The 27916-nt window shown below is 41.4% G+C and overlaps 1 protein-coding gene across 6 annotated transcripts; it reads right to left on the reverse strand.

Annotated features, from left to right (window-relative positions):
* Positions 1-167: 167 nt before the first annotated feature.
* On the reverse strand, positions 168-27637 carry crebrf (creb3 regulatory factor). 6 transcript variants are annotated; one of them, XM_034206663.1, is made up of 10 exons: positions 27503-27637; positions 18602-18750; positions 18186-18311; positions 14703-14881; positions 11322-12433; positions 10973-11170; positions 10149-10338; positions 9971-10044; positions 9685-9804; positions 168-9559 (listed from the first exon to the last, which is right to left on the reverse strand). In XM_034206663.1, the coding sequence occupies exons 2-10, from the start codon at positions 18608-18610 to the stop codon at positions 9441-9443; spliced, it is 2127 nt and encodes a 708-aa protein (XP_034062554.1). In that variant the 5' UTR covers positions 18611-18750; positions 27503-27637; the 3' UTR covers positions 168-9440. The 6 variants fall into 6 exon arrangements, with proteins under 6 accessions (XP_034062554.1, XP_034062553.1, XP_034062556.1 ...); XM_034206662.1 differs by having other exon boundaries at positions 18602-18840; positions 27503-27624; XM_034206665.1 differs by having other exon boundaries at positions 27499-27620.
* Between the last annotated feature and the right edge of the window lie 279 nt (positions 27638-27916).

A 27916-nucleotide genomic window follows, 5' to 3' on the forward strand; every position in this document is an offset into this window, starting at 1 on the left:
TTCAGAAATATTTTTGGATTGTTTATTTGAAGTGTTTTAATTTCTCTTATGTTCATTGCCTTGTCTTTTCATGCTACAAATCCCAATTTGGGATCAATAAAGTACTAATCCATCTATCTATATATATATATATATCTATATCAACAAATTAAGAAGAAGAGTCAGGATGGGTTGCTAATGGTTTTATTATTTTGATATTAAAATCAATGAACATAATCAGACTATTGTGGTTACAAGCAGAGCTGTGGTATCAGCTCCTGGCTGATACAACAGAGAAAGAATGTTTTAAAAAAAATAAGAAAGAAAAGAGAGGCACAATAACACAACAGAGATTCAGGGCAGGTGCCGCAGGATGTCACGCAGCCAGAGACAATTATTGTCCGAAGCTCTGAAACAAAATGAGTTGTTACAGTACAAACCAAATAAAACAAAAACATATCTTACATTTCCAAGACTGTGCATAAAGCCCACCCACTGTGCCTCCAAGAAAGAAAGACAATGTAGAACAAAGACTTAGATATAACAAAAGTTAAACCCAGCACGACACTTATTACACAACATAAATATATCAACTGTCAAGATATTGTATTTGAACAGGCATATATGTGAACTACAAATATAGACGTCATTGCTAAAGAGAGGATCAAGTTAGTTTCAGCAGGATACACTTTCTGTAAGTTGCTTCTTTATGAAATTATAATCACCAAGAGATCTATTATAGAGCCCTTAGCAATGAAGAACAGCCCTCCTACTGAGACTGGGGAGAGGAACACACACAGGACTAACTACAGAAAGATCCCATGCTGTTGATCTAGTCATATAAGTTACCATACAAGACCAGAAGCATCATATCAATAGCATGTAGCTGTAGAGCTCATGATGACCAATACCTCCCACATCCACTACATGTTTAGGCTTGTATGGATTTCCCATCAAATCATCTTTCTGTCTGTCTTTATTATCAAAATAGAAAAGAAAGGAAACAGAATATATACTTTAACATTTTCTGCTCATTAAATGTGTCTCGCTCCGTGCATTTTGGCAAATCTGGAAGGAGATGTAAATCACTTTAGTGTTGGATAATGACGCGTGTAGATATGGAGAGGGGTTTTGTTTTTTTATTTTCATTTAGGGTGGGTTGTTGTTTTCGCTTCGAAAAGATCAGTCTGCAGAAGAGGAAATTACTCTCTCTCTTCCCCCCCCCACCCCCAGCATTTATTGCAGGGGAGGTGGAGGGGTCTCTGCCCACCAGCCTTTAGCGGCCCTCCATCTTATTTCAGAAGCTCCCTGACAAGACAACTGCGAACCAAAGCCCTTCCGAAAAAAATAAGCACCCAGAAGGGGACAAAACATCTCTGGTGCAGTGGAAAAGTTTCCCCAGAAAACTGATCGAATGTTCAAATTGCCCCCTCACAGTTAGAGAGGGGCGACTCCTGACCTGTGGAGCACCAGACATCGATTTAGAGTTGTGACCAAAGAAGAGCCGAGTCCTTGAGTCTGTTTCCAGGCGCTGACTGACTGCCTCAAACCTTCAATGACAGAACGCTTCATGGGCTTCTCAGACCACTACTCAAAGTCACAATGAAACTGCACCGTGTTATTTTACCATTAGGACAGAACATAATGTTAAAGTCATATACATTTAAACACAGGACGGCAAATGACTGAAGCCACTATGTGTTATATTTGTATGTAATAATAATGTTTTTACGGGCAAATCGGTAGTTTTGTTGTTACTTTCAGCAAATGAATCCCAGACTCTGGTTGCAACACAATCATCTTTATGTTTGTGTGCAACACAGAGACAACAGGACTTTTGTTAAAGTTGATTTGCAAATATAGTCCTTTTTTAGGTATTTCTCCATCTATCCTAATATATCTGTTGCTTTATTTAAATATTTGTAAATTCATTTTCAAACTGATATATCTTTATAATATTGCCATCTGTTTTGCATACTGATCTATTTATTGAGTCTTTACTGTCTAATTAAGCACTAAATATAGATTGTCCTTAATGTTTGCATATCTTACAAAAGTTGCACATTTTACAAAATCGTATCTATGGTACATGAGATAATATAACTGATATAATGTGTAAATGTAATAAGATACATTTTTTAAATATATGAACAAGCTAAAAAAATATGTTGGTTTATTGGTATACAGGGAGTAATAGAAAAGTCAGTTTCATTGTGACTTTGATTGACGCCTGTAAACCTCATGTGACTCCTGGTGAAGCACGCTTCAGTGGAAAAGCTAATAAGTCTTACAAATCTCATTACATGTTAATTTACAGGACGAAACAAATAAATATCAAATAAATTGTCAGAACACTGGAATAAGGGAAAAAAGGCAATAAGATATAATTTAGGAAAAATCAAATTTCAATCGTGCAACATTTGACAAAGTCAGAGCATAAATATCAAACCAAAATATTAATATAAAAAGAAATAGGTATAAACATTTAAGCAGGACAGCGGCCATATAAAGATACAACATTCATGATCCTTCTGGATCCGGACAACAGGAGTCTCCCTGTGTTCAAAACAAAAGTGTAAGGAAGTAGCACAACAGGAAAAGCTCCACCAGACACGTCTGTCCGTATGATCCTGCTAAGGAAGACTAGTCTACATTCATCCGCAAAGCAGCAGCAGCAAAGTTATACCTCGCTATGTCAGCATACAGCAGTCAGAAACACAAGACTGACAAGAGTCATCGACAGTAGGAATAATATGGCTAAAACAGCTTTTTACATCAGCTATGTTAGCACCCAGCCACTGACAGATTAGCACCACAGTTTACCTCCATGCTCAGTTTGTCGCTTCATTTGCACCCTGCCACTAAGTGCCAACACTGGCTTCAAGGAGGGTCTGGCACTTCATTATAGCAAAGTTAAGAAACGGAAAGGTCTGTTTTATGCTTTTTTTTGTTTCCTTTTTCTCAAAAAATATCTCAAGAGGCAGCAACACGGTGCTCAATGTCAAAACCACAGAAGAAGAATGCATTGTAATCGACTAATTAAAGCAGGCCCAAGTCTCCTTCTGCCTTTGACACAGTGGAAACGTACTCTTCTCTAAACGGACACACCAGCGGTGATAGCAGCAGCAGCCAATACACAAAACACAAGAACGTGGCGTAGTGGGCAGAGAAAGAGTTACAATTGGAACCAGGTTTCCCAAACATGAATTTAGTTCACATGTATGCTCTTCTTCAGTAATACTAAAGGGAAATCATATTCAGACACGACAAAAAGCTCATTCACTGCTAAAGGCTGATTTCTCATACAAAATATTTTGGGTTGAAATTAGTTTTTAATTTAATTTCTGTACTTCAAGTTTAGGTTATGGGAAACCCAGCCCCTTGTTTCTGTGGGGAAACCCCCTCCAGACTGACAGAAGGTGCAGATGTGTGTTCTCGAAGATTTGATTAAGGCACCTGGTTCAGCAGGCATCATATTCAAAAACCCAAGAGCAAGGGGAGTAACACTTTGGTCTTTTGACTGTCGAAAAAAAAAGTGTGAAAAAGAAAACAGGGTATGTGTTATAGTATACTGTTATCGAATCATTGATACACTTAATGAAAAACATAACGCCCTTTGTGCTCATTAAATAGCAGCAAGTATGACAACATTTGACTTTGAGTGCAGTGAAGGATCTTCTATAAGTGCGTTGCAGGGAGTCGGCATGCAGAAACATTATTCCCGCTCGTTTTTTTTTTGTCACATTTTTGTATGTTTCTAATTTACACAGAGAAAAACATGGAGGGCATTATGCATACAACCTCTCAAGACGAGGTGTTTTTACAAGCAGCCCACATGGGTCAAAACAAGACAAGAAACATCTGAAAACAGAATCCAAACTCTGAGATCTGACACCACAGCCAGCAAGAGGTGAGGTCAATTTGTCAAATATTGTTTACCCCAATTTAGTGAGACAAGAATATTTGGTAACGCTCATCTTTTAGATCTGTAATTTTCTAAAAAGTGCTTAGTTGAGTTGAAGTTGAGGGGCCTAAGAACCAGGAAAACAAGCTGAAAGATGCTAAAAAATATTCAGTAGAGGGGAACATCTATTCATTATACACCAAGTCATTATATATATTTTATTACATACATATGGATACATAAGTACAGATTAAAACAAAAAAATAATGCCATGAAACTTAAATGATATACATGTAATATAACAATGTAAGTGTATCAATTGATATCTACTCTTCCTATCACCGAATGGTATACCATACTTGGTTCAAGAAAACTTATTTGAAATGGATAAATTACTAAAACATATTATGATAAAGCGTTACCAAATATTTACTCTGGAGATCCTTCTTGAATACATAAGTTGAATAAGTACCTGTATTTTAATAATATAAGGAGGAAATCCCACGTACTATTTAAATCAACAAAATAATGGCCTATAATACACCCAAATAAATGCATTTATTTTGCAGTCCTGGGGGAAATCTTGTACCTCTCAGATGATATAAAGATCCTCTGTGACTTTAGGCTGTGGTATCAAATCAATGAGAATGATTTTTACAAAATAAACAATGGTTTGCCTAACAATAGCAATCATACAGCTCAATAAAATAGAAATCACCAATTTGTTGTCGTTCAGAGTGAAAATGTTCTGTTTGGTCCAACAGGATAGAATCAATGAAAAAGATCGGGGGTGGGGAGTCTGTTATGTTTTTGAGTGAATATAAATACAGATGCTATTTAAATTCTTGGAGGATTACCTGGATAATGAAAAGTAATCAGCACCATGTGAAATCAAATCCTTTGTGAGAGGAAAATGTCGTAGGTCGTGTATGTTTTAATTCCAATGTGGATACATCGGATAAGCTGTGAATATTGTGACTGTTGGCCTTTTTTTCAGTTTGTGTAGAGAGGATTGCACTATATTGATTGACATTGAGAATTCATAACACACACACATATTTTTGTACAGAGTAAAGAATGGCGACAATAATTGGAATACATAAATATATTTTCTTTTGATTTTATGTCATCACATACGTCAGATAGAAGAACGATATTACCCTGATTTGCTGAAGAAGAGCTATACGGTAAGCTTTTATTGGACAAAAGTAGCACAAAGATACACCATCAGCTTAATAGTTGACTGTATAGGTTTTATATCACCAGAAATAAAAAAAAGAATAAGGAATAGTTACTGGCGTGGATTTTCACTAGTTTTCTTGACTTTTTAAAATGCCACAGAGTCTCCTTGTTCGAATGTAAAGTTGCACAGCTTGCACCTATCATGTTAAATGTAAAAACCTGTGAGAACTCTTTCTTAGATCAGCCTCATAAGCGACTACAAAACTAGCCAACCAGCGGCAATGACCGCTGGCCAGACCTGGTCAAAATTGTTGCTGAAAGAAATTGCTTCAAATATTGTACCAAAAGATTCAACTGAGCACAATTAGTTCAAATTTTAAATTCAACATTTGTAGCAATTTTTCGGAGATATTGCACCACGTCTGATGCTTCAGTCAAGGTTTGTTTTGAGCCATTTATGCTGAACAGTTTTGTTATTGTTGTTGTTGTTGTTGTTGTTGACTGTATATTGGCGGAACGATGTCATAAGCCTCGGGCTCACCCTTTGGCAACTGACTAGTTCACCAATTTATATTATTTGTTTGTGTGTAAAAGTTCAAAAGGCAATAAGTGTCCGGATTGAGTCTCCATTTGTAACTGGCTTGCCATACAGTACAGTGATATAGTAACTTCCCCTAAGGCGGCCCGGAACAACACCTTTCAAACGGCTCTTCCTGGCCGCCCCAGGCTAAACCCTCCTCCTCATTAAGTCACAAGTAGCAATCAGTTTACAAATGATAACAATATAGCTCTCTGGAGAAATGTGTCTACACTGTACATCACCCTGAAGAGGAAGCCAAAGCAGAATCAGTTTTTCCATAGGAAACCTCTACTGAAGGCAAATGAATCCTGACGCCAAGGGGGTCAGCGTCAGGATCAAAGTAGGGGCCCTGGAATCAAAACCCTCTTTTTTTAAGACCACAAACCCGCTATCCACGCGGTTCCTGACCAGGAAATAGACCTATCTTTCCAAAAACCAAGCAATGATACAGGTTTATTCAACACTCGTATCATTACGTGGATCCAGAAACATGTAGACCTAACCCTCGTCAGGCCGCACACCTATTCCCTGCCAGTTTAAAGACCTAGCCAAGTCAGGAAATAGACCTATCCTAGCAAGTAGTTATCAAGTACACTTGCAGCATTCACACCAGGCCTTTTAGCAGCAAATGGAAGAAAAAAATGCTTTTTCTTTAGTTTGTTTTTGTTTTTTTCTTTCTTTTTTGGACAAAGTGCTTTTTGTTTTCAAACATATAAGATAGAGTAATCTATACATATATCTAACATTTAGAAGAAACATATCAACTTATAGTCTATGTACAAAAATGAATCACTACTAAGAAAATAGCTATGGACGGTAAGTCATTAGGCTACAACTAAAACCAAGAAGTCAAATATGAGTATATACTCATCATTCTAGTTTCATAAAAAAAAGCACCATTTCTCCCTTTTTAGACGGAACAGAAATCAGTAAATATATATATATATATATATGTAGCACTAGCTGTTATTCGATCACATGATACAGAAAGACAAAAGCTCTGCATCTCCATTTTACTTTCACTTGGAACTAACCTGAATGTATCCTTGTGGATGTTTTGTTTGTATTTGCCCGCTAACAAAATGACTAACTGATTTTTAAAATTCCTGAGAATGGCGGCATTTCCTCTGAGGAAGCTGCAGTGGGGCAAGCATTCAGGCATCATGCATTTCTAAAGGTTGGACATGCTGAACACTTTGAGGCCAGGATATTTTAATTCTCGGTATTGCCTTAAAACAAGTTATTCTTCGCTGCTGTGAACGGTCAGGAAGGACTAAGGAAGATATAATTCAGCATTGCAACCTCAAAGGCGTCCAATCCCAGGAAATGTAAAATTCAACCAGCTTCATGGTGAAAGAGTGAAAACTTGCGAACATCAGAAGGACATTGCACAGTGCTGAACCAAGATTAATGAGACTCAAATGGCTTTGGCTTTCTTACAGAAACTTTCCTCACACTTCCCTGCTGTTGTCCTCAAAGCTCCTGCTGGACCATGTCTTCGCTGCACTGTGATTCGAATAATCCTCTGTATTTCCCTCAGCCAGCAAAGGAGACCCATTGGTTAAATGTTGTTTTAAATATCAAACTTTGAGCTGCTCTTAAAAACCTCTTTACCTCCACATCTCCTTTCCACTGAACACATACTTCCAAACAGGGAAGCTAACAGGCAGCTAAAGTACAAAAATATAACAAAAACTTTTTTTTTTTGGTTTTTGTGTTTTTTTCCTCCACCTTTCAAGGATAGGCTTTTTTAGAAATGTGTCATGCTTAAAAATTAATAAATTGTCATGAAAAGTGGCATTCCACCATTGATAGATATAGCATTAAGGTTTCTATTTACAGTACTTTATAGCTAAATTAATATTTTGTTGAAGAAATAAACAAACAAGTGACAACAGGAACAAAACATTTTGGTTATTCTTGGTGACAATTTGTCAAACAAAAATGTAACATAGCTTATCTACTAGCGCTCTTGGTTTATGTCCTAAAATAGCACCTATAAAACAATTAGCACGTGGAGGGAGGAATCAGTTCAGGAATGACGTGCTTGCAAAGCAACACATCTACTGGAGGAGCCCATAGATGGGTTACATTTTCAGATTTAAAGAAATGATTAAATGCTCCTTTTCTGTACAGAATTGGACCCAAGCTAATTTCACAGTTCTATGAAGTTCCCTGACCCTCCCACATTTCTTACATTCAATACGGCGTCAGGTAAGCTGTGCAAAACCTTACTTTAACTGGCTGGTCGCCATTTTGTTGCATGTGTCTTTGGTACAAAAAACAATCAAAATATAGTGTGCAAATATTTTTTCTGTGACTAAACAAATAATATGTTAACCCCTCCCCCCGCCCCCATCCCTAAAGACAGAGTACCAAAAAACAGAAGTATCCATTGCAGAGCTCTCTTATATACACACACAGACTCTGTGGCATGACGCAACGAGAGCTTCCTATTGTTTTATGTACATTCAGGAAATCTTTAGACAACTGAAAAACTCTGCAGTTGTCCCCCTCCTCGCATTCATTAACAATCTCCCTCAGTGTAAAGTAGTCCCCTCGTTGGCTGGACCTCAGGGAGTTCTGACCAATCATCTCTTCTCGTTCAGTCCCGCTCACACACTCACTCAGACTACAGAAACACACACATACACAAGGCACAATGAATAGAACTCTGATCAAACACTAGTATGAACACACCAAACTGTTAGCCTGGTCATCTCTACGGTACAAAAAGGGGAGCCTGTGCCTTTTTTCAGTGGGAGACGCTTTTATGTACAGTTTCCTAGAGGAGATGGATTATTTCACCCTCACCATCATCATCATCCTCACAGTCTGCTCCCATTCTGGCAAAATGCCCATTTTACCCAGTCCAGTTATAACCAGCACAAGGCCAAAAAGCACCAAACTACATCAACTTCCTCTGAATATGGTCAACTACCTCCTGTTGTTTAAGTTATCGTAGTCAAAATAAGCCATAAAGCCTCTAATTTTAAATTCTTTAGGCTTCAGCGGTTTCTTTTCGAGCTTTATTTTGCTTAAAGTTAACTCCTACATTTTAACAACAGCAGGCCTGATTGGCAAACAGGGGATGGCATGAACGTATTTAGGCCTTCAATACAAAATATTTCCTGCCACCCCGAAAACGCCTCGGAGCATACAAACTATTCTCTCTGCAGCTTTGTTGGCAACCAAAGCCCTTTTTATCGAAGTGCTTTAATGAATGGGTCACTTTGATCTTAATTTTATTCTGGAGTTAATATTTGTTGCCATGTAAGGTGACCCTCTTGGAGGAAATGATAACTGGAACTTTTTCAAACCTTTGATGGTGTCTGACGTGAAACTATTCTTCCTCTTGTTATACAACCTCCAACCAATTATTCAAAAGTATTCCAGTGGTTACACTCGTGTGACTGTCTCAGCCCTGAAAGCAGACCTCCAATAAAACGGACCCAACACAACAATATGCACATCGCATCTAATAATCCCCAGTGGATTCAGCATGTGCCATTAGATATACACCTGACCATCACTTGCTTTTAGAGGCGCTTATCCCAACAGACACTCACAATGGGTTGGGGGACAGTGACGCACTGACTCGCAGTGTGCAGAGACATTAAGCTAGGGTGTATGCCAAACACACATACATACACACAGGGAGTGGTATGTGTGTTTGTGTGACTAACAATGTGTATGTACTTTGGGCTGGAGGGGCATGCAGAGGGGGGGCATAGTTACAATGGGACAGCACGGTGGTAATATTTAGCACACGTCTCTCAGTGGACTGCAGTGTGTTTAGATTTTGGAGGTTGGGACTCGCAGGCCGACCAGCCCTCCGGTGGGGTCGCCGCGTCCGGTGGTCTCCAAGATCTTGTTGACGAAGTCTGAAGTCTGCCCAGCAACAGGTGATGCCACTGCACACACAGAGACACAGGAAGAAACATTCAGAGATGCTAGAGATGGGTTTTTTTATCCAGACAGGGCACAATATTATTGTAAAAAGCATTCATTTAAATTAGATCATTCATTTTAATCTCACCGAGTGTCTCTTTGATGAGATGCTCCAGAGTGTCGGCCATGTTGGTCGGACGCGGAGTAGAGTCCTCCACTCGGGCAACTATCTCCTCCTTGATGGCATTGATCACAAACAGGAGCCGGTCTACAGGAGGACATGTGGTCGAGCACTTTAGCATTTAGAAGTTGTTGATATTTAGTCATTTCTAACAATCAGAAAGTCGATTTTGAAATAATACAGAATAAGAAAGCATGAAAAAATGGATGTAGATGTTGATGAAATTGGTGTAAAAACTGTGTACGCCGTATACCGTATTCTGTGCCGAGTCCCCAGAGCTTCACTTTGTTTGCCTCGTACTGAGCCTTCTTCTTCAGACGACAAGCTCTGCAACACACAACAGATGTGTCGAGTCAGCACCTTGACCAGCTTTTAATAATTCATGAACTGTGGGTCAGCACGATGTGTCTGTACATGAATGCATGACTTACCTGGATGCCAGCTTGTTCTTCTCCTTGCGTGACCGAGGTCGTGCGGTCAGTGGCAGCTCGCTCACGGGGGTCAGGTCGCTGATCACCTTGTTCAGTTTGCGGAGCTCGGTGCCGATCTGCAGCAGCTTCCGTGGATTGGGAGTCAGGTCTTCCACGTCCGTTCGGCGAGACTTCTTCAGCATGTACTTTCCTTTATTTGAAAAGAAAGATTATCAGATGATTTACATCATATGTCGTTTAAGTTAGAAATTATTATATGCTTTATCTGTTCAATATTTCTAGTAAGATCACTTTGACTGCCATATCACTGCAGCATGCTGTGCACAGCTGCTGTTGTGGAAAATATAAACTCTCAAAGACTGTACTTGCCCTACAGTCTCTACAAGAGGTAAATTACATTACATTACATTGCATTTAGCTGACGCTTTTATCCAAAGCGACTTACAATAAGTACATTCGACTAGGAAGACACAACCTTGAAGAAAACAGAATCATATAAGTACATCAGGTTTCATAGAGCCAAACATTTCAAGTGCTACTCAACTGGCTTTAGGTAAGCCAGTCCTTTATTAGTATAAAAGTGCTGTAAATATGATATATGTTTAGTCCGTGATATATATATATTGTTTTATCGAATAGCTTTTAACTAATAAGCTCTTTTTTTGGTGCAGGGCTGATCTCCCACGTGGTTAATATACAGTATATATGTACCGTACGTGTGTGTGTGTGTGTGTGTGTGTGTGTGTGTGTGTGTGTGTGTGTGTGTGTGTGTGTGTGTGTGTGTGTGTGTGTGTGTGTGTGTGTGTGTGTGTGTGTTTGTTTACCATGGAGAGGCCCGTTCTTCTGGTACAGGTTGCTAGGCAGCGTGTGTCTGTCCCACTCAGACGGCTTGAGCATGCGCTCGTGCTTGGAGGGGGTGAGCTGCTCGCTGTACTCCCAGAAGTAGCGACGCTTGCCTCTCTTCCGGGTGGTGACTCCCGTCGTCAGACCTTTAATGTCGTCCATTAGCTCCATTTCACAACCTGGAGAAAACAATACATCAGAGCCGGGGGGGGGGGGGGGGGGGACAGACAGAGAAAGAAAAGTCATGAGGAAGAAACACAGAAAGGTAACAATGACAGTTTGTTGACAGTGACAGTTTGTTGGTAACACCGGAAGCATGAAGGTTGCTACCTGGCTCGGAGAAGGCGTCACTCATGTCTTCGTCCTTGTCAGCTTCGTAGTCTTCATCCTCCTCTTCATCGTCGTCCTCCTCCTCCATCTCAGACAGCTCGTGCTCGCTGCCGAAACCCTCATCGTGGTCTTCGTCATCCATCTCAAGCCCATCGCCTTCCTCCTCCTCCGCCTCTTCCTCGTCTTCCTCCTCCTCGTCTTCTTCCAGCACGGACTGGCTTCTGCTGGCCAGTCTGCAGCGGGTGAGGAATAGAGAGTAGTTGTGCTCTTCCTCCTTGATCTTCTCAGTGGCCTCTTTATCCAGAGCACCCCCACTAGCTCCTGCCTCCACCTCTCCGCTGACCTGCTCCGAGGTGCTGCCCTCCATGGCCGGACTGGCCTCGACCAGGGGGGGGACACTGGCAGACCAATCTACAGGAACCTCACTCTTCCCTCCCCCCTCTGCGGCCCTCTCATAGATCATCTGGCTGCCAAAGCCGCTGTCTGCAGCAGCAGGAACTACCACCAAGGTGGCGCTCGTTGAGGGGCCGGCCTTCCCGTCATGGGACTGGGGGAGCGGTGGAGGTGGGTTTGACCTCTCAAAGGCCGTCTGGGAGGGCATGTCGGGCTGAGTTTTAAACCCGGCACTCACACGGACTTTAGCCTTCCGCACAAAGTCCATCGGGGCTGCCATCTTGGTTCCTCTGCCGTAAGGCTTGGTTTGCGCGTGGCCGTAGTCCTGGGTGAGGCTGAGGAGGGTCTGGGTCTTGGCCATGGTCTCGGTGCATGAGGGGACGGGTCTGGTGGCTTTTTGGGAGGTTTCAGGAAAGTCTGGGAGAAAGCTGCGGGAAAGACGGGAAGAGGAGCTGGGGGAGGGCCGTGCTGAGCCGGGGCCAAATCCCTGGCCAGGGATCAGGGGTCTCCTACTGTGACCGGGAAGTGGAGGGCCACTCATATCAGCAGGGGGGTAGAGCGCCTCACACACAGGTTGCGAATCCTCGCTGTTGAGCTGAGCCAGGGTCGGGGTTTGACCAATCACATCCTCATCCTGGTAGGGACTAGAGAGGTCATCCAATCCAAGGAAATCCACCTCTTTGTTGCCCAAGATCTCACAGCTGGCCAGCCGTGTGTATCTGCCGAGCACAGAGCAACACAGTTCAGACAACAGGAAAGCTACCATTGTCTTGTCATTGTAAATAACCTTCAACATGAAACTATAAACCTTTTTTGGTCATCTTGGACTCTGGAAAACAATGTTTTTTTCAGTGATCGATTAATGGACAAAGTATTTGAGAGATCTATAAGCAATGGAAATTATTGTTTGTTGCAGCCCTAGATCTCAACATACCTTCTGCACTAATTCAAAATTGCAATGGCATGGATTTAGCATGAGAGCAAAGTATATTGCAGGTCTGATTGATGCACATGTGCCTCAATGAAAACCATCCAGAGCAAATTTGCATCTGTTTAGGATTTTGACCTTTTAGAATAAGTGTTGAAAACCTGAAGGCAGTCAAAACATTAAAGTGATCAAAAGAGAGCTCAGAGGAAGCACAACATCTTTCAGTGACAGTTTTGACACTCATAGACACTGCCTACATTTTTTTCTGAAATTCACCAGATTGTTGGGTAAAATCTGCGTAAAGAGCAAAGGTACATTGTACTTCACAGAATAAGACTTACCCATTAACACAGTATGCATTTGAGCGACTTAGCAGCAGCGTGGAGCTAATCTTGACAGTTGTAAAGAAATGACTCACTCAATAACCAAAAGGAAACGGCACTTTCCTCAACTTTCAACCCTCTTACCCTGCAGCAGCCAGTTGCACTATTCCACCTCAATATTAATCGCCTCTAGACTCCAAAAGTGGTTGTCTAACCTCAGCTGACACTGTGCATCAGAGGAGAGAGTGCACAAACTATTTTGAAAGCAGAGCATCAGGATATCTGCAGGACAGACGGAGCATCACCGGAGATCTTAGGAGACTGCGGGCAGCCAGCTGCTTGGTTTGTTTACTGACATCTTAAACCACTCCCTGCCATCCAGCAACACTCTAGCTGCCTCAAACCACCCTGATCTGCCTCAATGATGACTGGTCTGGCATGGTGAACTGCAATGCTTTAAAAACGTTTAGGCACCTGTCCTTTCGCACAGATCGACTCTGCAACCTCAACCATACAACCTTTTAATTTAACTCATCGACAATAGGTTGATTATTAGCTTTAAAAAAAAATCTACAACAATTCTAATAATGAATTAATCACGTTATCAAGCAACTAAAATTACCGTCCCACAGCCTTCAGCAACCAGTCAAGATGCAGTTTACATCCATGTCTGTCCAAAATGTCATCAGTGACATCATTTAATCCTATTAAACAATTGTGTAAAATGTTCACAATTAGCATATTAATTCAGTCAGGCCAAAAACATGTGTGTTTTGTGACTTTGACCATTCTTATCTTTGAGTTTTTAAACAATAATAAAGCGCTATAGATACTAATGTCAGGCTTTGGATGAACAGACAAAAGTTGTGGTTAATACATCGCTGGTTTGGGGAATTTCCAGTAACTTGCCGCCCGTTAAAGCTTGAGACTTTTGTATCCCCCCTCTGGCGGTGCAAGAAGCAAATATACTGGAAGTGATGTTCTAGATTTAAAAAAAACTAAAACAATTTGGGTTCCAATGGAAGGATTTAAGAATAAAAAGGGGGGCGGGGGGGATGCAGAGAGAGGTTCACCAGTGATGGGAAGTCTCCACAGACACAAAACACCACAACGCTGCTATTGTTCAAAATACAGAGTTTACCAGGCTCAATCAGCGTTAGGTGACCTCATTTGGCGAGGGTTTGTGTGTAATGGCTAACTTGTGGCCCCACGCAAAGTTATGTGATGAGGCCCTCTGTGACGCGAGCGTCGACGGGGACGGGGACGGGGAGGCTAGTGGAGCACGCGCCAGAGTAATTGTGCCGTATAAGCGCATAGAGGTGCGCCGCATTTGCGCTTCGGGTGAGGTGAGGCACCCTCCGCAAGATTAGGCCCATGGTGAGGTGAGACCCGACGCAGTCTGCGTGATCTGCGTGTAGGGAGGAGCGGCCCTGCAAGTTCCTCACTCCAGCTTTAAAAACAGACAAGTCTTGTGGACCCTTAACCCAACCTCCTGTTTCTGATCAATACCATGCTATTAAAAAAGGCACAAAATGTAGAATCCAAAATTGTTGGCAATCCACTTTTATAATGTGTGAGATGTGAAAAACAGTATGACATTTGAGTTTCAGTGAATTCATTTGTATAATGTCATATTTACTTGCTGCTGCTTTTCACTCGATATATATATATATATATATATATATATATATATATATATATATATAAGCCACAGCATATGAATAAATAATCCATTACCTGGTGAGGTCCTCCCAGTAGGAGTCCCACTGTTCGAACGCTGAGCTGCTGTGGACCGTCTCGCTCTCGCTCAGACCCATGAGCTGGTCCACGCAGCCCTCCACATCCTTCCCCCCATCGCCCCCCACTCCGGAGCTGTCGATGGAGGGGCTCTGTCGGTGGGTGACGTCTCGGTCCTGCTGCAGAGAGGAAAACATGGAGGGAGTCAGCAGCTGGTGGCTCAGAAGATGGTTTATATCTAAATTATATTTAAAAGAGGTGTTTGCAATAACTGACAACAAAGTAACAGAAAATAGAACAGAAAATAAGACGATTTACATTTTAACGGCATCAAAGAAAAAAAATATATATCAAATATTGGGGGAATTTGACAATGCACGGAGGTTATAAAAGACGTGTCCATGTCAAACCATTGGTTTTGCTGAAAATATCTATAATATTTTAATATTGTGCAAGACCTTTTTTGTCTAGAGGGCATCTAGCGTTGGAAATATGACAAGCAACAGCATAGTATTAGAAATTATAGGATTATTACATTTTGAATTAATGTTGCACCAATGAGACACTATTTTTAAATGATTTGTAATTCAGTGTGAGTTAAAAAACCTTTTGTTGAGTTTATTGTAGTAATATACAGTTCTCAGCCGATCTTCCAGGAACTAAACTATACCACACGAGATTGCCCGTGTCATTTTATATAAAGAAACTCTGGTGAAGTGTCAGTTTTCTACATGGCGAGAAAGACAATTTGGCAGAGATAATTGCATTTTGACTTTATATCGCTGTCTTCTTGTCATCATGGAGCTCAGATGTGTCAATATGTCTCATGTGTTTTCAGTCAGAAGGGTTTAGATTTAACCATTATATTGTAAATCTTTCTTTCTTTTCCATATCTTAACATATCTAAACGAACAGGAGGGTTGAAGATAATTGAAAGATCCTTTTAAAATCTGTCATCACAGTAACGTCTTACTAGTACGAGTGCAGCGGTGAATCACTTTTGTTTGACGACAGCTGATGGTAAATTAAGGCAGACACCTGCAGCTGACAGGGTGAGGGTGACAGGGGAGCCGTCTCCCATCAGCCACCTGTGAGCCCGGCAAATGTCACACGGCTGATAAACAATTAGGCATGGGCCTCTCCGTTTTAAATTCCAGAGTTGCCACTGTTTCCCCACTAGCATGACTATGACTGTCAGGGAAAGTATTTTAATATTATTGATTAGTGAAGAAGACCTGTTTTTATTCTCAAAAAATGTCCAGCACTTCACGAACATATTAAAAGGAAATATAAATGAACCCTTCATTTACTTCTACTCTCAAAATGGTTCATATGCATGTTTTTTCCGGTGATTACCAGGCACAGCGTTGACATTTTGTACGTATTTAAATGTTGCAAAATGCAGGATTGGTTTGTCCTTATTTACAATGAACAAATGAACAAAAAAACTGTACATTTGAAAGCATTATTTTTGTTTAAAATGTTCATTGATGTGCACTGTTCCGGTTCAAATAAACGATTAAATGAAATGAAAAAACATCACAGCATGACTTACTCTTCTTTGAATTCTCTCTGGTGTTTTTGTGGAGCTTGTTGTGCAACATGTAACTTGATCGTGTTTTTTTTTTTTATACGGGTGGGGTTACTTGTGCCGAGCTGTGACCACTCGAGCCACGCTGACAACGGGGCGAGTGTTTTTCCACTGAACTGCATAGCAAGGTATAAGAAGCTGTTAATGAGGTGTAGGAGGTGTGCTGAATCTTGAAAACACCATTAGGAGTCTGCAGCTCTTCATCCAACTGTGGGAGTTTCTGCTTTTACTACTCCTCCCTGCAGTATTTAAAACGGATCATTACTCACTAAATAAACCAGAAGATGTCCTAATCTTGGTGTGCAGACCTGTTTATATTCAACAATAGCAACTCAAACAAAGCTTCTCTAACTTTGTAGTATACTTACCACATTTTCTACTGGTGTTTCACAGTAAAAGGCAGGAACGTAGACGTTAATCTTAACCTCGAACTACAGAGATTCCAGTTAGAAGTACCGATAAGGTGTCTGGTATCTCCTCTATATTTCTTATTGCTGCATTTTAGTCGCTTCTTTAAGCCCGCGTCACACTGTCCCGAAATTGACACCAGATCGACACACGATAAAGGAAATGTTCAAATTCGGCTCTGATCGTAACAACATCGGGCCATTCGTGAGGGCATCTTAAGCCATCGTATGACCGCCGGTGGAGTTTCTCAGGCTCCGGCAGCAACTTCGTGAGCGGTGGCAAAATCTTTGGCATTCCAAAAAATTGCCGAAGGACCTTGCGAAGGTTAATTTTCGTGTTGAATTCGTGTGTCCATTTTGCCCTTCGTAAGGCACTCGTGAGGACATCTTGTCAAATCGTGTCATCTTCGTCTTTACTTCGTGTGATCATCGGTGCCATCGGGAATTTTTCGCCTCACGAAGACAATACGAAGGAAACAGGAAGCTGCCCGATTGGCTTAGGAAGGCAACACGACTGCGTGAAGCCCTCGCAATGCCGTCGGCCTATCGTATTATAGTACGATGACATCGAGATGGGACCACGGTGTTGGCGAAGACAGCCGAATTTGAGTAGCTCAAGCATTTCCCATGTGTCATGGTAACGTGGCCAGCCTCAGAGCATCTTCCTCAGTCAGTCCTGAGCAACTCTACAGAGCAGAGGCGTGTGTAACTCCCAAAGCTGCAATCACAATTCAGTTCCTGCAGAATGGCAGACTTTGATGATGAGACAACCAGGAAAATGCACCTCAGAGAACATGATGAGCAACTCTTACAGGCCCAGCACCTCCTCTTACAGGTAAATATTGTCTTTTTTCACATTGTCATTTCTTGCTATTTGTGACCTGCTCTATCGAAATCAGTAGCAGTGATGATTCCTGTATTAAGCAGGTGAAACAGGAGCAAGAGGACACAGTGTGCTATGTTTCCTTGCAGATCGCTTCTCTAGTTGTTTTATTGCACAACAAAATCATGTAAACATATTATGTAAATACCATCGGGAGGTCACGTGACGCCTTCGTGACCTAGTTCGAATGCATCGTACTCTCAATACGATGTTGTGTAGCCATCGTGTGGCCTTCGTGTGTCCTGCGGGTATACTTGCTTCGGCTGTTGCTTGGCTGTTGACTAAGTTCGGGGCCATCTTCGTGCGAAATTCACAATTCCATATTCGTGTGTCCATCTGGTGTCAATTTCGGGACAGTGTGACGCCAGCCTTAAGAAAAGGGTATTGGATTTTGACGGATGATCTTTAAACCTGGATCCTTCATTCAGATGCAACTCAGAGTCAACTCAGCGTGAGCAGCTGTGAGCGATCTAAAAGGAGTCAGCTCAAAGGACGGTAGACCAAGTCTGATGAACGCAGGGCATTTTAGCTAAAGATAAGCTCTAATATTAGTTTCATAATTGTGTGTATGTGTGTTTGTGTGCGTGCGTTTAACCACTCACCAGTTCATACATGAAATCTGGGTCAGAGTTGGAGGCGAGCAGGTCGGTGCTGGTGAGGGCCTGGTCAGCAAAAGAGTAGTTCTGAAATGCGTCAGCAAAGGGAGGCTCCATCCCAATGATGCTGGGCTGCAACACAACATAAATAAATAAACACTAAAGTAAATAATAAAAGTAATCAGCACCAAAACCAATTTCTGATATACTTGGTTCTTCCTTTTTCATTCTTCCCATCTGTTGCTCCTTATTTGATTTCAGTATTGTATTTATCTTTTCTCAGATAACTTTTATTTGTTGCACTCTAATAACCGAGTATCATTAATCATTTATGAATTTGTTCACACTATTCACGAGGAAACCCTTCTACCTGTTTGCTAGTGACAGTACAGTTTCCCTCTTTGCTGTTTGGTCCCTCTTACCTGTGGCATTGCCAGGCAAAGCTAAGAGCTTTAGCTGGGGGGGGGGGGATCTCTGGGCCCTTCTGTCCAGTGCCAGTGGTCTGAGGTTGTTGGATTAGCACAGTAAATTACTGCTAAAGGACAAGATGTTGTGAATGCAGCCTGCAAGGCTGCGGGAAAGAGGAAAAGGGGGGATGTCAGTATTTGGGCCTGGTCTGGTCTGTTTTCTTGTGATCTGCTGTTCTCTGTATGCTTGAGGTCTGTGGTAAAAACAGAGAGTAGACAGAGCAGAGGTATAAGAATCAACAAATAAATAAGTCAACAGTAACATGCAGGTACATTTCCAACACAGCTGAAGAGTTTATTTGTTTCCCACCAAACTGCAATAGGCCTACAGACTTTAAATCGTATTGTCGTACTGATATTCTGTACAAACTGTGAAGTCCACTGAGACAAATGTAACATTTGTGATATTGGGCTATATAAATAAACATTGATTGATTGATTGATTGATAAATGGCTAAACTGGATTTGATGGAGATTATTTATCCCACCCGCACCCACAGTATCTATGGCAGGCTAAAAGTCAGGCCAGATTATGGCCTTTGTTGTGTCTCAGAAATTGACATGCAAAGAAAAGTTTGGTTGATTTTTTAACCAGAAGACATAAACAATATATTATGATCCACTAAAGTAAGGCACAATACGAGACTAAATTCCCTGTTTTCCTCACCATCTTGACTTAAAGAGACCTGGAAGGGACAGTTGAGCGAGATTCAACTCTTATTTGTTTATGTGCATTTTCTAGTATACAAAGTCATTTTTAGGGATAATCATTTTGCCTCTCTGAATTGACCTACTTCAACCAGTCAAGTAAATGTAAATGGTAGCAACAACTCAGTCAGCCAGTTTTTTTTTATTTGTGGTTTGCAAAAATGTACTACACGTATAGAACTTCTTCTATTAAGTTGATTTGTTTTGTGGCTGATTAACAACCCAAGGCATTGCACATAATTAGAAATTGAAAAAAAGAGTAGAAACATCTCAAAATAGAAATAAACCAGCATTAGAGAGTAGAAAATATACAGTAGATTGTGAAGATAAAAACATCTATAAACTAACTGACAAATAAAACACTATTGAAGGGCCAATGTTCATGGAAATGCAGCTGGGGCAGCAAATAGGTGCTGGTATGTTTGCAAAAATAAGCTATAGGAGGTAGCAGGCTAACAATATAAACCATTTTCAATAAACACTTAATTGCCATTATTTATTAACACTGTCTTTCCATTCACTGCCAGCTATGCAGAACTTCTCCCTCTCTGCTGTCTCGCCATGCAGCTGCATAAACAAGGGCATAACCAGGCAATAACACGCCAGCGAGGGGTACATCTCACCCTCTCTTAAATGAAAATGAAGGGTTTCACTATCTCACAGTTCAACAAAGCTAATTCATCGCTGCCCCTATGGACTGCAGATGTTAACTAGTTACTTTTGCAGAGTGAGCGCAAGTGAAACTACGTAGAATTCCCCTTTAGGTTTTTGAAAAGTACGCTCTTCTTCACATTAAAGTCTACTAAGCAATGAAACAGCCAGGCCTGTGTTTGTCACATAAACTGCTGCTAAGAATGCAAAACGGTTGCCTCCGGCCCCCCCTGTCTACTGATAACAGCTGGATAGGAGGCTGGGCTCTCTGCCTCCATCTCTAGAGCTGGACCTAAAGTCAACACAGCACCGAGCCGAGCTATCGTAATCTCATCTTTCCTATCCCTCCCGTCCACTACTGCGTTCACCGACACAAATATACTACTGACCTGGGGCCGGTACGATGAGGCCTGGGTTAGCAAGCTATCTTTGGGCTTGACTGAGGGGCTGGCTCACGTTTAAATTAGGTAGATCGTAGGGATATTGACAAATTGTTATTGATTAAGCTATACGTCATGTCTACAACATTTCAGAAAAGCTCGAAAAAATGTTCCAGAGACCCCCAAATGACGTCTTCAAATGTCTTGTTATTCCCAACCAACATTCCATAACCCAAATATATTGAGTTTGCAATGATATAGAACAGCATCAAGCAACCAATATTCACAATTATGCGAGTACAACGACTTCAGCAACAGATGATAAATTGTTGCTGGTTAACTGATTAATCAACTGACATTTTCAGGTATGAAATAAAGTTAGTCTCTTTAGAACTGTTCATGGTGCAAAGGCAGAGATGGGGTGTATGGCATTAACGAATCTGTTAATATTGGTCCGGATTTACTCTTCCTTGTCTCTTCGTCTAATCAACCGACCGAACTTGCAAGCGCAGGTAACAGGAGCTCTCTGTCTACCCAGCAGCTGCCGGAAGTTGCTGAGAAAATAAGCCTCTGAGAAATTTGGTGTGAACGCCAGTCCCCGCCCCCATTACATGTTCGGAAAGCACCGACATATCTGAACCAAACTGCCTCTCAACATTCCTTTAGAGAGCATCGGATTTGTTTGCGTTATGCTTTACCATCACTTGGACCCTCCTCTAATTCTCTGCTTGTTTGTCATCCTCTCACTTTCCTGCACCTCCTACTGACTGCAACGCTTGGACTGATCTTTTCTCTGGGCCTTTTTGCTGCTTTGCATAGCAAATAAATGAGAATCTGCATGGAGACATGACCCCTGCAGTGAACAGCTGACACACAACCGTACACCAATCCCACTCCTCCGAGGCCGAGGGGACAACATCACTTCCTCTCATTGGGTGCTGACTGACTCAGATGAACTTCTCACCCCTGAGATCTGTCCCCATGTGTGGGAACACATTTTGCATAGAGACAGGAAGTGTCAGAAAACACGTTGGTACAGGAAGAGTACAAGCGTGTTTGTAAAAGCAACACCTTATCAAACACCAAAGCACATAAAAGCACTCATGTATATGCATGCACAAAATGATATATGTTCAAACAAACTCTCTTAAGGACCAGAAGTATATTTTAAATCTCAGTCTCTGAACTACAAATTGTGATCATTATCGTGCTTTTTCAATTTCCACTTCCCACCAGGGCAGCTGTGTCTGGTGTACTATCAGAAGCAGGATGAGGAAACATATGGCCCGATCACAACAGTGAACGCCAGCATTGATCCAGACTCTTTCCTATCACAGAGGCAGCAGAAGGCCTAACGGCCCGTCCACACAGCGGCATGCGTTGAAGCTTTCAACACTTCTGCCCATTCACTTTGAATGGGGTGACGTCACTTTTAGCCGAACTGCATTTTGGGAAGCGACGTGGAGCGTTGCTGGCGTTGCTGGCTTCAAAAGTTGAGCAATGTTCAACTTTTGGCGCCTCGGCAGAAGCGTCAGCCAATGAAATCCCGTTTATGCAAATCTGCCAGTACAAGCGCTAGCCAATCAAACCGCGTGTATGCTGGGAGAGACTACGCAGGTCATTTCCTCATATTCCAAAAAATGGAGGGAAAATTCATTATAGCGGTAGAGAATCACCCGGTGCTGTATGATCAGTCTCTGTTCATCTACCGGGATACAAACCGGAGGAGCGAGGCATGGAGGGAGGTGGCAGAGACAGTGGGTGAAACTGGTAGGTTTTCGCCTGTTTGGGGATTTTATATCCAGTTGACTTCGTTTTAACATTGCTATTGCTTTGTATGTCGGGGGCGGGAGATTCATGTGATTGGTTGTTGGTCGCAAAAAATCCCCAAGCTTCAGACACGCCCACCGCCAAGCGTCAACGCACGCTGCTGTGTGGACGCTCCGTAAGTGTACAAACAGTGATCGTACAAACATGCAGAAAACAAGTCGCAACGCTCCTCACCTCAAGCTGCACTGAATACTTTGCAGCAGCATGATTTCACATAATCCAGCTCACTGCTTAGTGGCTAACACAGGCTGCAATGTGGAGCAATATATTTATGACCGAGCGCGACAGCCCCCTGAAAGACAGGAGCTGAATGTCTCTCTCAGGCTTTGGTCTGATTTACTTTGGTGATGAAAACTGCCGGCAGTACATCTTTCATTTGAGTTATTTTACTTAAGGGACTTTACTTGGGTTAGAGTCAAGGTTTAAAAAGGTGGGCTTATGTCAAAGTACAGTTTCAATGATGATTAGTCGGCTAATCACATGAGACATTTTCATACCACTGCTACGCTGACGACACCCAATTAATTCTGTCCTTTCCCCGCTCAGAGACCCAGGTCGTCGCACGCATCTCTGCTTGTCTAGCTGACATCTCTCAGTGGATGTCTGCTCACCACCTCAAGCTCAACCTTGACAAGACTGAGTTGCTCTACCTCCCGGGAAAAGATTGTCCCACTCTTGACCTAACAATCAACATCGGCACCTCAGTTGTTTCCCCGACTCAGACTGCAAGGAATCTGGGTGTGACCCTAGATAACAACCTGTCCTTCACTGCAAACATCGCTGCTACAACCCGTTGCTGCAGATACACGCTTTACAACATCAGGAAGATACGTCCCCAGCTGACTCAGAAAGCGACTCAGGTTCTGGTCCAGGCTCTCGTCATCTCACGCCTAGACTACTGCAACTCCCTCCTGGCTGGTCTACCTGCATGTGCCATCCGACCTCTGCAGCTCATCCAGAATGCAGCGGCTCGTCTGGTCTTCAACCTTCCTAAATTCTCCCACACCACTCCGCTCCTCCGCTGCCTTCACTGGCTTCCGGTAACTGCTAGAATCCACTTCAAGACACTGGTACTTGCTTACTATGCTGCGAATGGATCTGGCCCTTCCTACATCCAGGACATGATTAAACCGTACACCCCAGCGCGTGCACTACGCTCTGCATCAGCCAAACGACTCGTTGCGCCCTCGCTGCGAGGGGGACCCAAGTTCCCATCGGCGAAAACACGTGGGTTTGCTGTGCTGGCTCCAAGATGGTGGAATGAGCTCCCCATTGACATCAGGACGGCAGATAGCTTGCACATCTTCCGGCGCAAACTGAAAACTCATCTCTTTCGACTCCACTTCGAGCGTTAGAACTATTAACGAAGCACTTTTATACTAATAAAGGACTGGCTTATCTAAAGCCAGTTGAGTAGCACTTGAAATGTTTGGCTCTATGAAACCTGATGTACTTATATGATTCTGTTTTCTTCAAGGTTGTATTTTGTTGGTCGAATGCACTTATTGTAAGTTGCTTTGGATAAAAGCGTCAGCTAAATGCAATGTAATGTAATGTAATGTAATGAGACTATTTTGATCAACTTTCATGTGCAAATGGCTGTAAATGCTGCATTAAAGCAAAAAGATAATCTAGAAAATAATCAGCAGATGAATACATAATGAACTTAATAATTAGCAGCAGCTTTTGTCAGAGTTCAACATTTCTAATTTCCTCCAGGCCTATTTTTCAGGATAGATAAACTGAAGAGGCCAAAGTTTCTCAAAAGGACAGATTTCTTTGCAGCATCATGTTTCCTACAAATGTGCGGTTTGCTGAATCAATGTCAGGTTCACACCTGCGGCTGTTTACAATTAGATCAAGACACGGACAACGGCTCTGTTTTTTTGCAGCATCAGCTGGGGTAGCAGCATTATCTGACAGATCAAATCAAATGTGTTTCACCATGCCTGTTATAGTGGATTAACGAATGAATCCAGTGGCGGAAAGTAAACTGTAATGCAATGTTGACAATTAAATGGTTCACAGTTCATTAGTTAGAGCAAAAAACTCTGCAGCTGGTTACATCTAAAAACTGAGAGATGTGAAGCTTCATACTTTTATAAATGTGGGTTTTTGGTAGTTTGCTACGCGAGCATTTTATTAAATAACTAAATCAATAGATGAATCTTTAATGAAAGTAATTATTAGCTTGAGGTCTAATTTAATGAAGAAAACATAATTTCCCAGTCATCAATATTGTTAAATATTTTATACACAATCAGGTCTGGTAAAAAAATCACAACAAATAATCATATTTTCAACATCTGTTGCTAAATGTTTCCTCTCTTCCATGTTGCTCCAGGTCTGAAGAAAAAGAGGAGTGTCGTGTGCTGAAAGCTTCACTATCATGCAAACAGCTCATATTCTCCGCCTCAAAACATTGGACTCGATCCAAGTAGGCCAATCAGCCGAGTCTTATCTGGAACGAGTTTCCTACTGATACCAGTCGCTCTCAGATTTCTCGCAAAATAGCAAACAGATTGCTTATTGTGAGAGAAGCTCTGAAAACATCATGAACGACCATTAACCACGAGTCCAAAATGTGTGTACAGATTTGCAACAATGGATGTTCACTAACAGCCAATTGTGCTTCAAGGTTGGGGATTTTTTAAAGATAATTTTTCAGGCCAGTTATTTGACAAGTAGCTACAACTGGCCCGTAAGTGAGCAAATACAAGCAAGCGAGAAAAGTAGGGCTAGTTAAATATTATTCACTATGTATCGATTGTGTATCAACTTATAGTTCTAAAATTAAAATGTGTTACTCAAGTTTTGACTTATAGAAAAGGGTTCGTACATACCATTAGAAGTATTTTGGTCATATCATGATAGTGTTTACAGTTGTATCTCCAAGCTCTTCTTGGCAGATGAATTGGATAGATTTATGGTTGGAGGTCAACGCTAGTGAGAACAGCCAACTCATTCACCAAGATGCACGATGAGTGCAAATGTTTTCGTCAGTTCACCGAGCAGCCCTTGCACCATAGTACTGCAGCTCTTTGAGACAGCCAAGTCATTGCTGCTGTAGCTATTTTGGGCTGCATCCAGGTCTGCATTTAAAAATACTTGCTTAACAAACTTGAATGGGTAAATTCATTGTGTTTTTGATTAAGTCAATGATACTCAATTCAGTTAAATAGTTCCGCATATACAAAACAATCAGCATTGAGAAGCAATCGTCAGGTATATGTCACAATTTAATTGTATTCTTTGATCACATGTCTAGTTATAGTCATCTGCAGCTCTGTTACACAAATACTGCACACCTCCAGACGGATTACTGTAAGCCAGTGGGTCCCACAGTGAGTGGTCATACCAAATGTTTACTGTGAACAAGGTCGATTCATCTCATTCAATTAGGAATACTGATGATACAGAGTTAAGGAAGTAAAAGTACAAGAAATATTTTACTCGTTATGAGGAAGTCTGACTTGATTTCAAGTTTACTGAAAAAATATCAGTGTCTTTTTTTAAAATATTATTTCTCTAAGATTCAAAATGTCTCCTTCTGTTATCTCTTAAGTTTTGAATCATCTACTGTAACCACACATGAACATGGTTGCAAATTAATCTTGAAAATAATAGTAACTTGGGTAAAGAAAATAATAGGAAAAATACCTTGAATTGAATGCATGAGATGATATGAGATATGCAGTGTACCAGCCAATGTTGATGGTATACAAATATTTATCCCACACTGAAACAAAGATGATAGTTATGGATGACCAGCTTTAGTACAAACACAGTAAATGCATATAAAAGCAATAGTGCTTTCAGATTAACAATTCCGTATAAACAACCACTATGCCAGTAGAAAAAAAGGTAAGAAACAGTAGTTCAAATGAAAAATATAAAAGATCATCACAAAATGACATCCCAGACTCTCTATGTGATGGATTCAACTGTTTTGAAAAAACACAGCCTGACAGCACACACTTCTACATCTCGACATCCTCACAATCCCCATCCAACAGGTAGTTTTAAATAGCAAATTAGCAATTATAAACGCCAAAAAATACATAAATGTTACCAGATCATCCACAGGCTCCGCACTCAAAACAGATCCTCAGGAAAGCAAAACAAATCCCAATCTAACACAGTGCACCGACACTCACGTAATCCTTCATTCCTATTGGTCAAGCAGAGACAAGGTCCGGCCTCCAGGCGTTCCAGAATGGCCGCTACGACTGTCAATCACGGCACCTACTTCATTTTAATCAGCCCTTTTCAATCTAGGTTGAGGCAGAAGATAAACAAGTTGGAGGCCTACATGCCCGTGGCCTAGATAGCTTTATTAAAAGAGATATTTAACGTAAAATCTACAAAGTACTATCAAAGAACTCGAACACAACACCATACGTCAATCCGTGACATTCATACATAACATGAAACTGCCGAAGTCCGTAGATACAGTTATAAAACTATGTTTTGGTGGGAAACCAAACAAACGAACATCATATAGATATTGATACTTAGTTTATTTCACCAGTGGAGACATAAGATTGATTCAACTGTATTTCTAAATTACATCTCATGGAAATTTCTGGCTGTGTCGAGCCTCTTTTTTCAGCACCAATGGCTGTGTCATGTGTTGGGGGGGGGGCGTGTTCCTCACAGAGAGCTCGTGCTGTCCTTAAAAGACCTCTCTGTTTGGCATTGCACAGAGGTATTCTACCCCAAACACAGTTCAATTGTGTTTTTGACCGACTAAAATCTCATTGCCAAAAAAAAACCGAATTGAATTAAGAGGAAATAAATATTGGAAGAGGTGTGGCATTCTTTGGATAGCTTAAAAGTCGAGAAAAATCGTTTTAAAGAAGTGTAGGTTTGAACCATATGTCATGTTACAACGTGATAGAAAAAAACGGACTAATTAAATGACGAAAACAATATCAACAAAATCTGCGGGACCTTAATTTTTTTACATTTAGCGCTAAGACTCGTTTTGAAGCCTGCGTCAGTTGCATTCTGTGCATTCCTGCAGAACGCTTAATTCACTAAAATACACGTTAATTGTATATATTGCCCTAAACAGTTTTCTTTTAAATGCGAAAACTGACAAATCTTGCTTGCTTTTCTCCATGCACCTCTCACTCAGTATGGCCTCCGTCCGCCCCCTTCCTCATGCAGCTGCACACACAACAACAGCCTGTCGTTAGCTTCACAGCTAATCCTGCACCGCAGAGAAAACACATATCTGCTCGGCAAACTTCCTCTAAAACGGCTGAATAACACTCTTACCCACTTTTAAGGCGCCCACGCATACATCTCGCAAGGTGTCGGTTCTCTTGTGTGTTGCTCTGTTGGAAATAACAAGGCCGTATTTTTCAATGGAGTCCACACGCTGCTACAGTTCTCTCTCGGGTTTGTTTTGTTTTTCTTCTTCCTGACGGGTTCTTGGAAAACGCGTGACTACCCGACCACGTGGTGCGGTGCTGGGCCAATAGGAGCAGAGCTCAGGGGGCTGGGCTGAAAACATTCGTGCAACATTTCACCAGTTTCAATATACTGAAACAATGCTGTAATGAAAGTAATACTAAAGTGCAGGTCCCCACATCTACTTAACATCATTTTGATTAAAACAATCTTTATTTTGTTTAGTTTGCTATTGAATTATTTTAATTAAAGTCTGTGTCAAAGCATTTCTGCCATCATCTGC

This window comes from Gymnodraco acuticeps, unplaced genomic scaffold (assembly GCF_902827175.1).
Source record: "Gymnodraco acuticeps unplaced genomic scaffold, fGymAcu1.1, whole genome shotgun sequence".
Taxonomy (NCBI): domain Eukaryota; kingdom Metazoa; phylum Chordata; class Actinopteri; order Perciformes; family Bathydraconidae; genus Gymnodraco; species Gymnodraco acuticeps.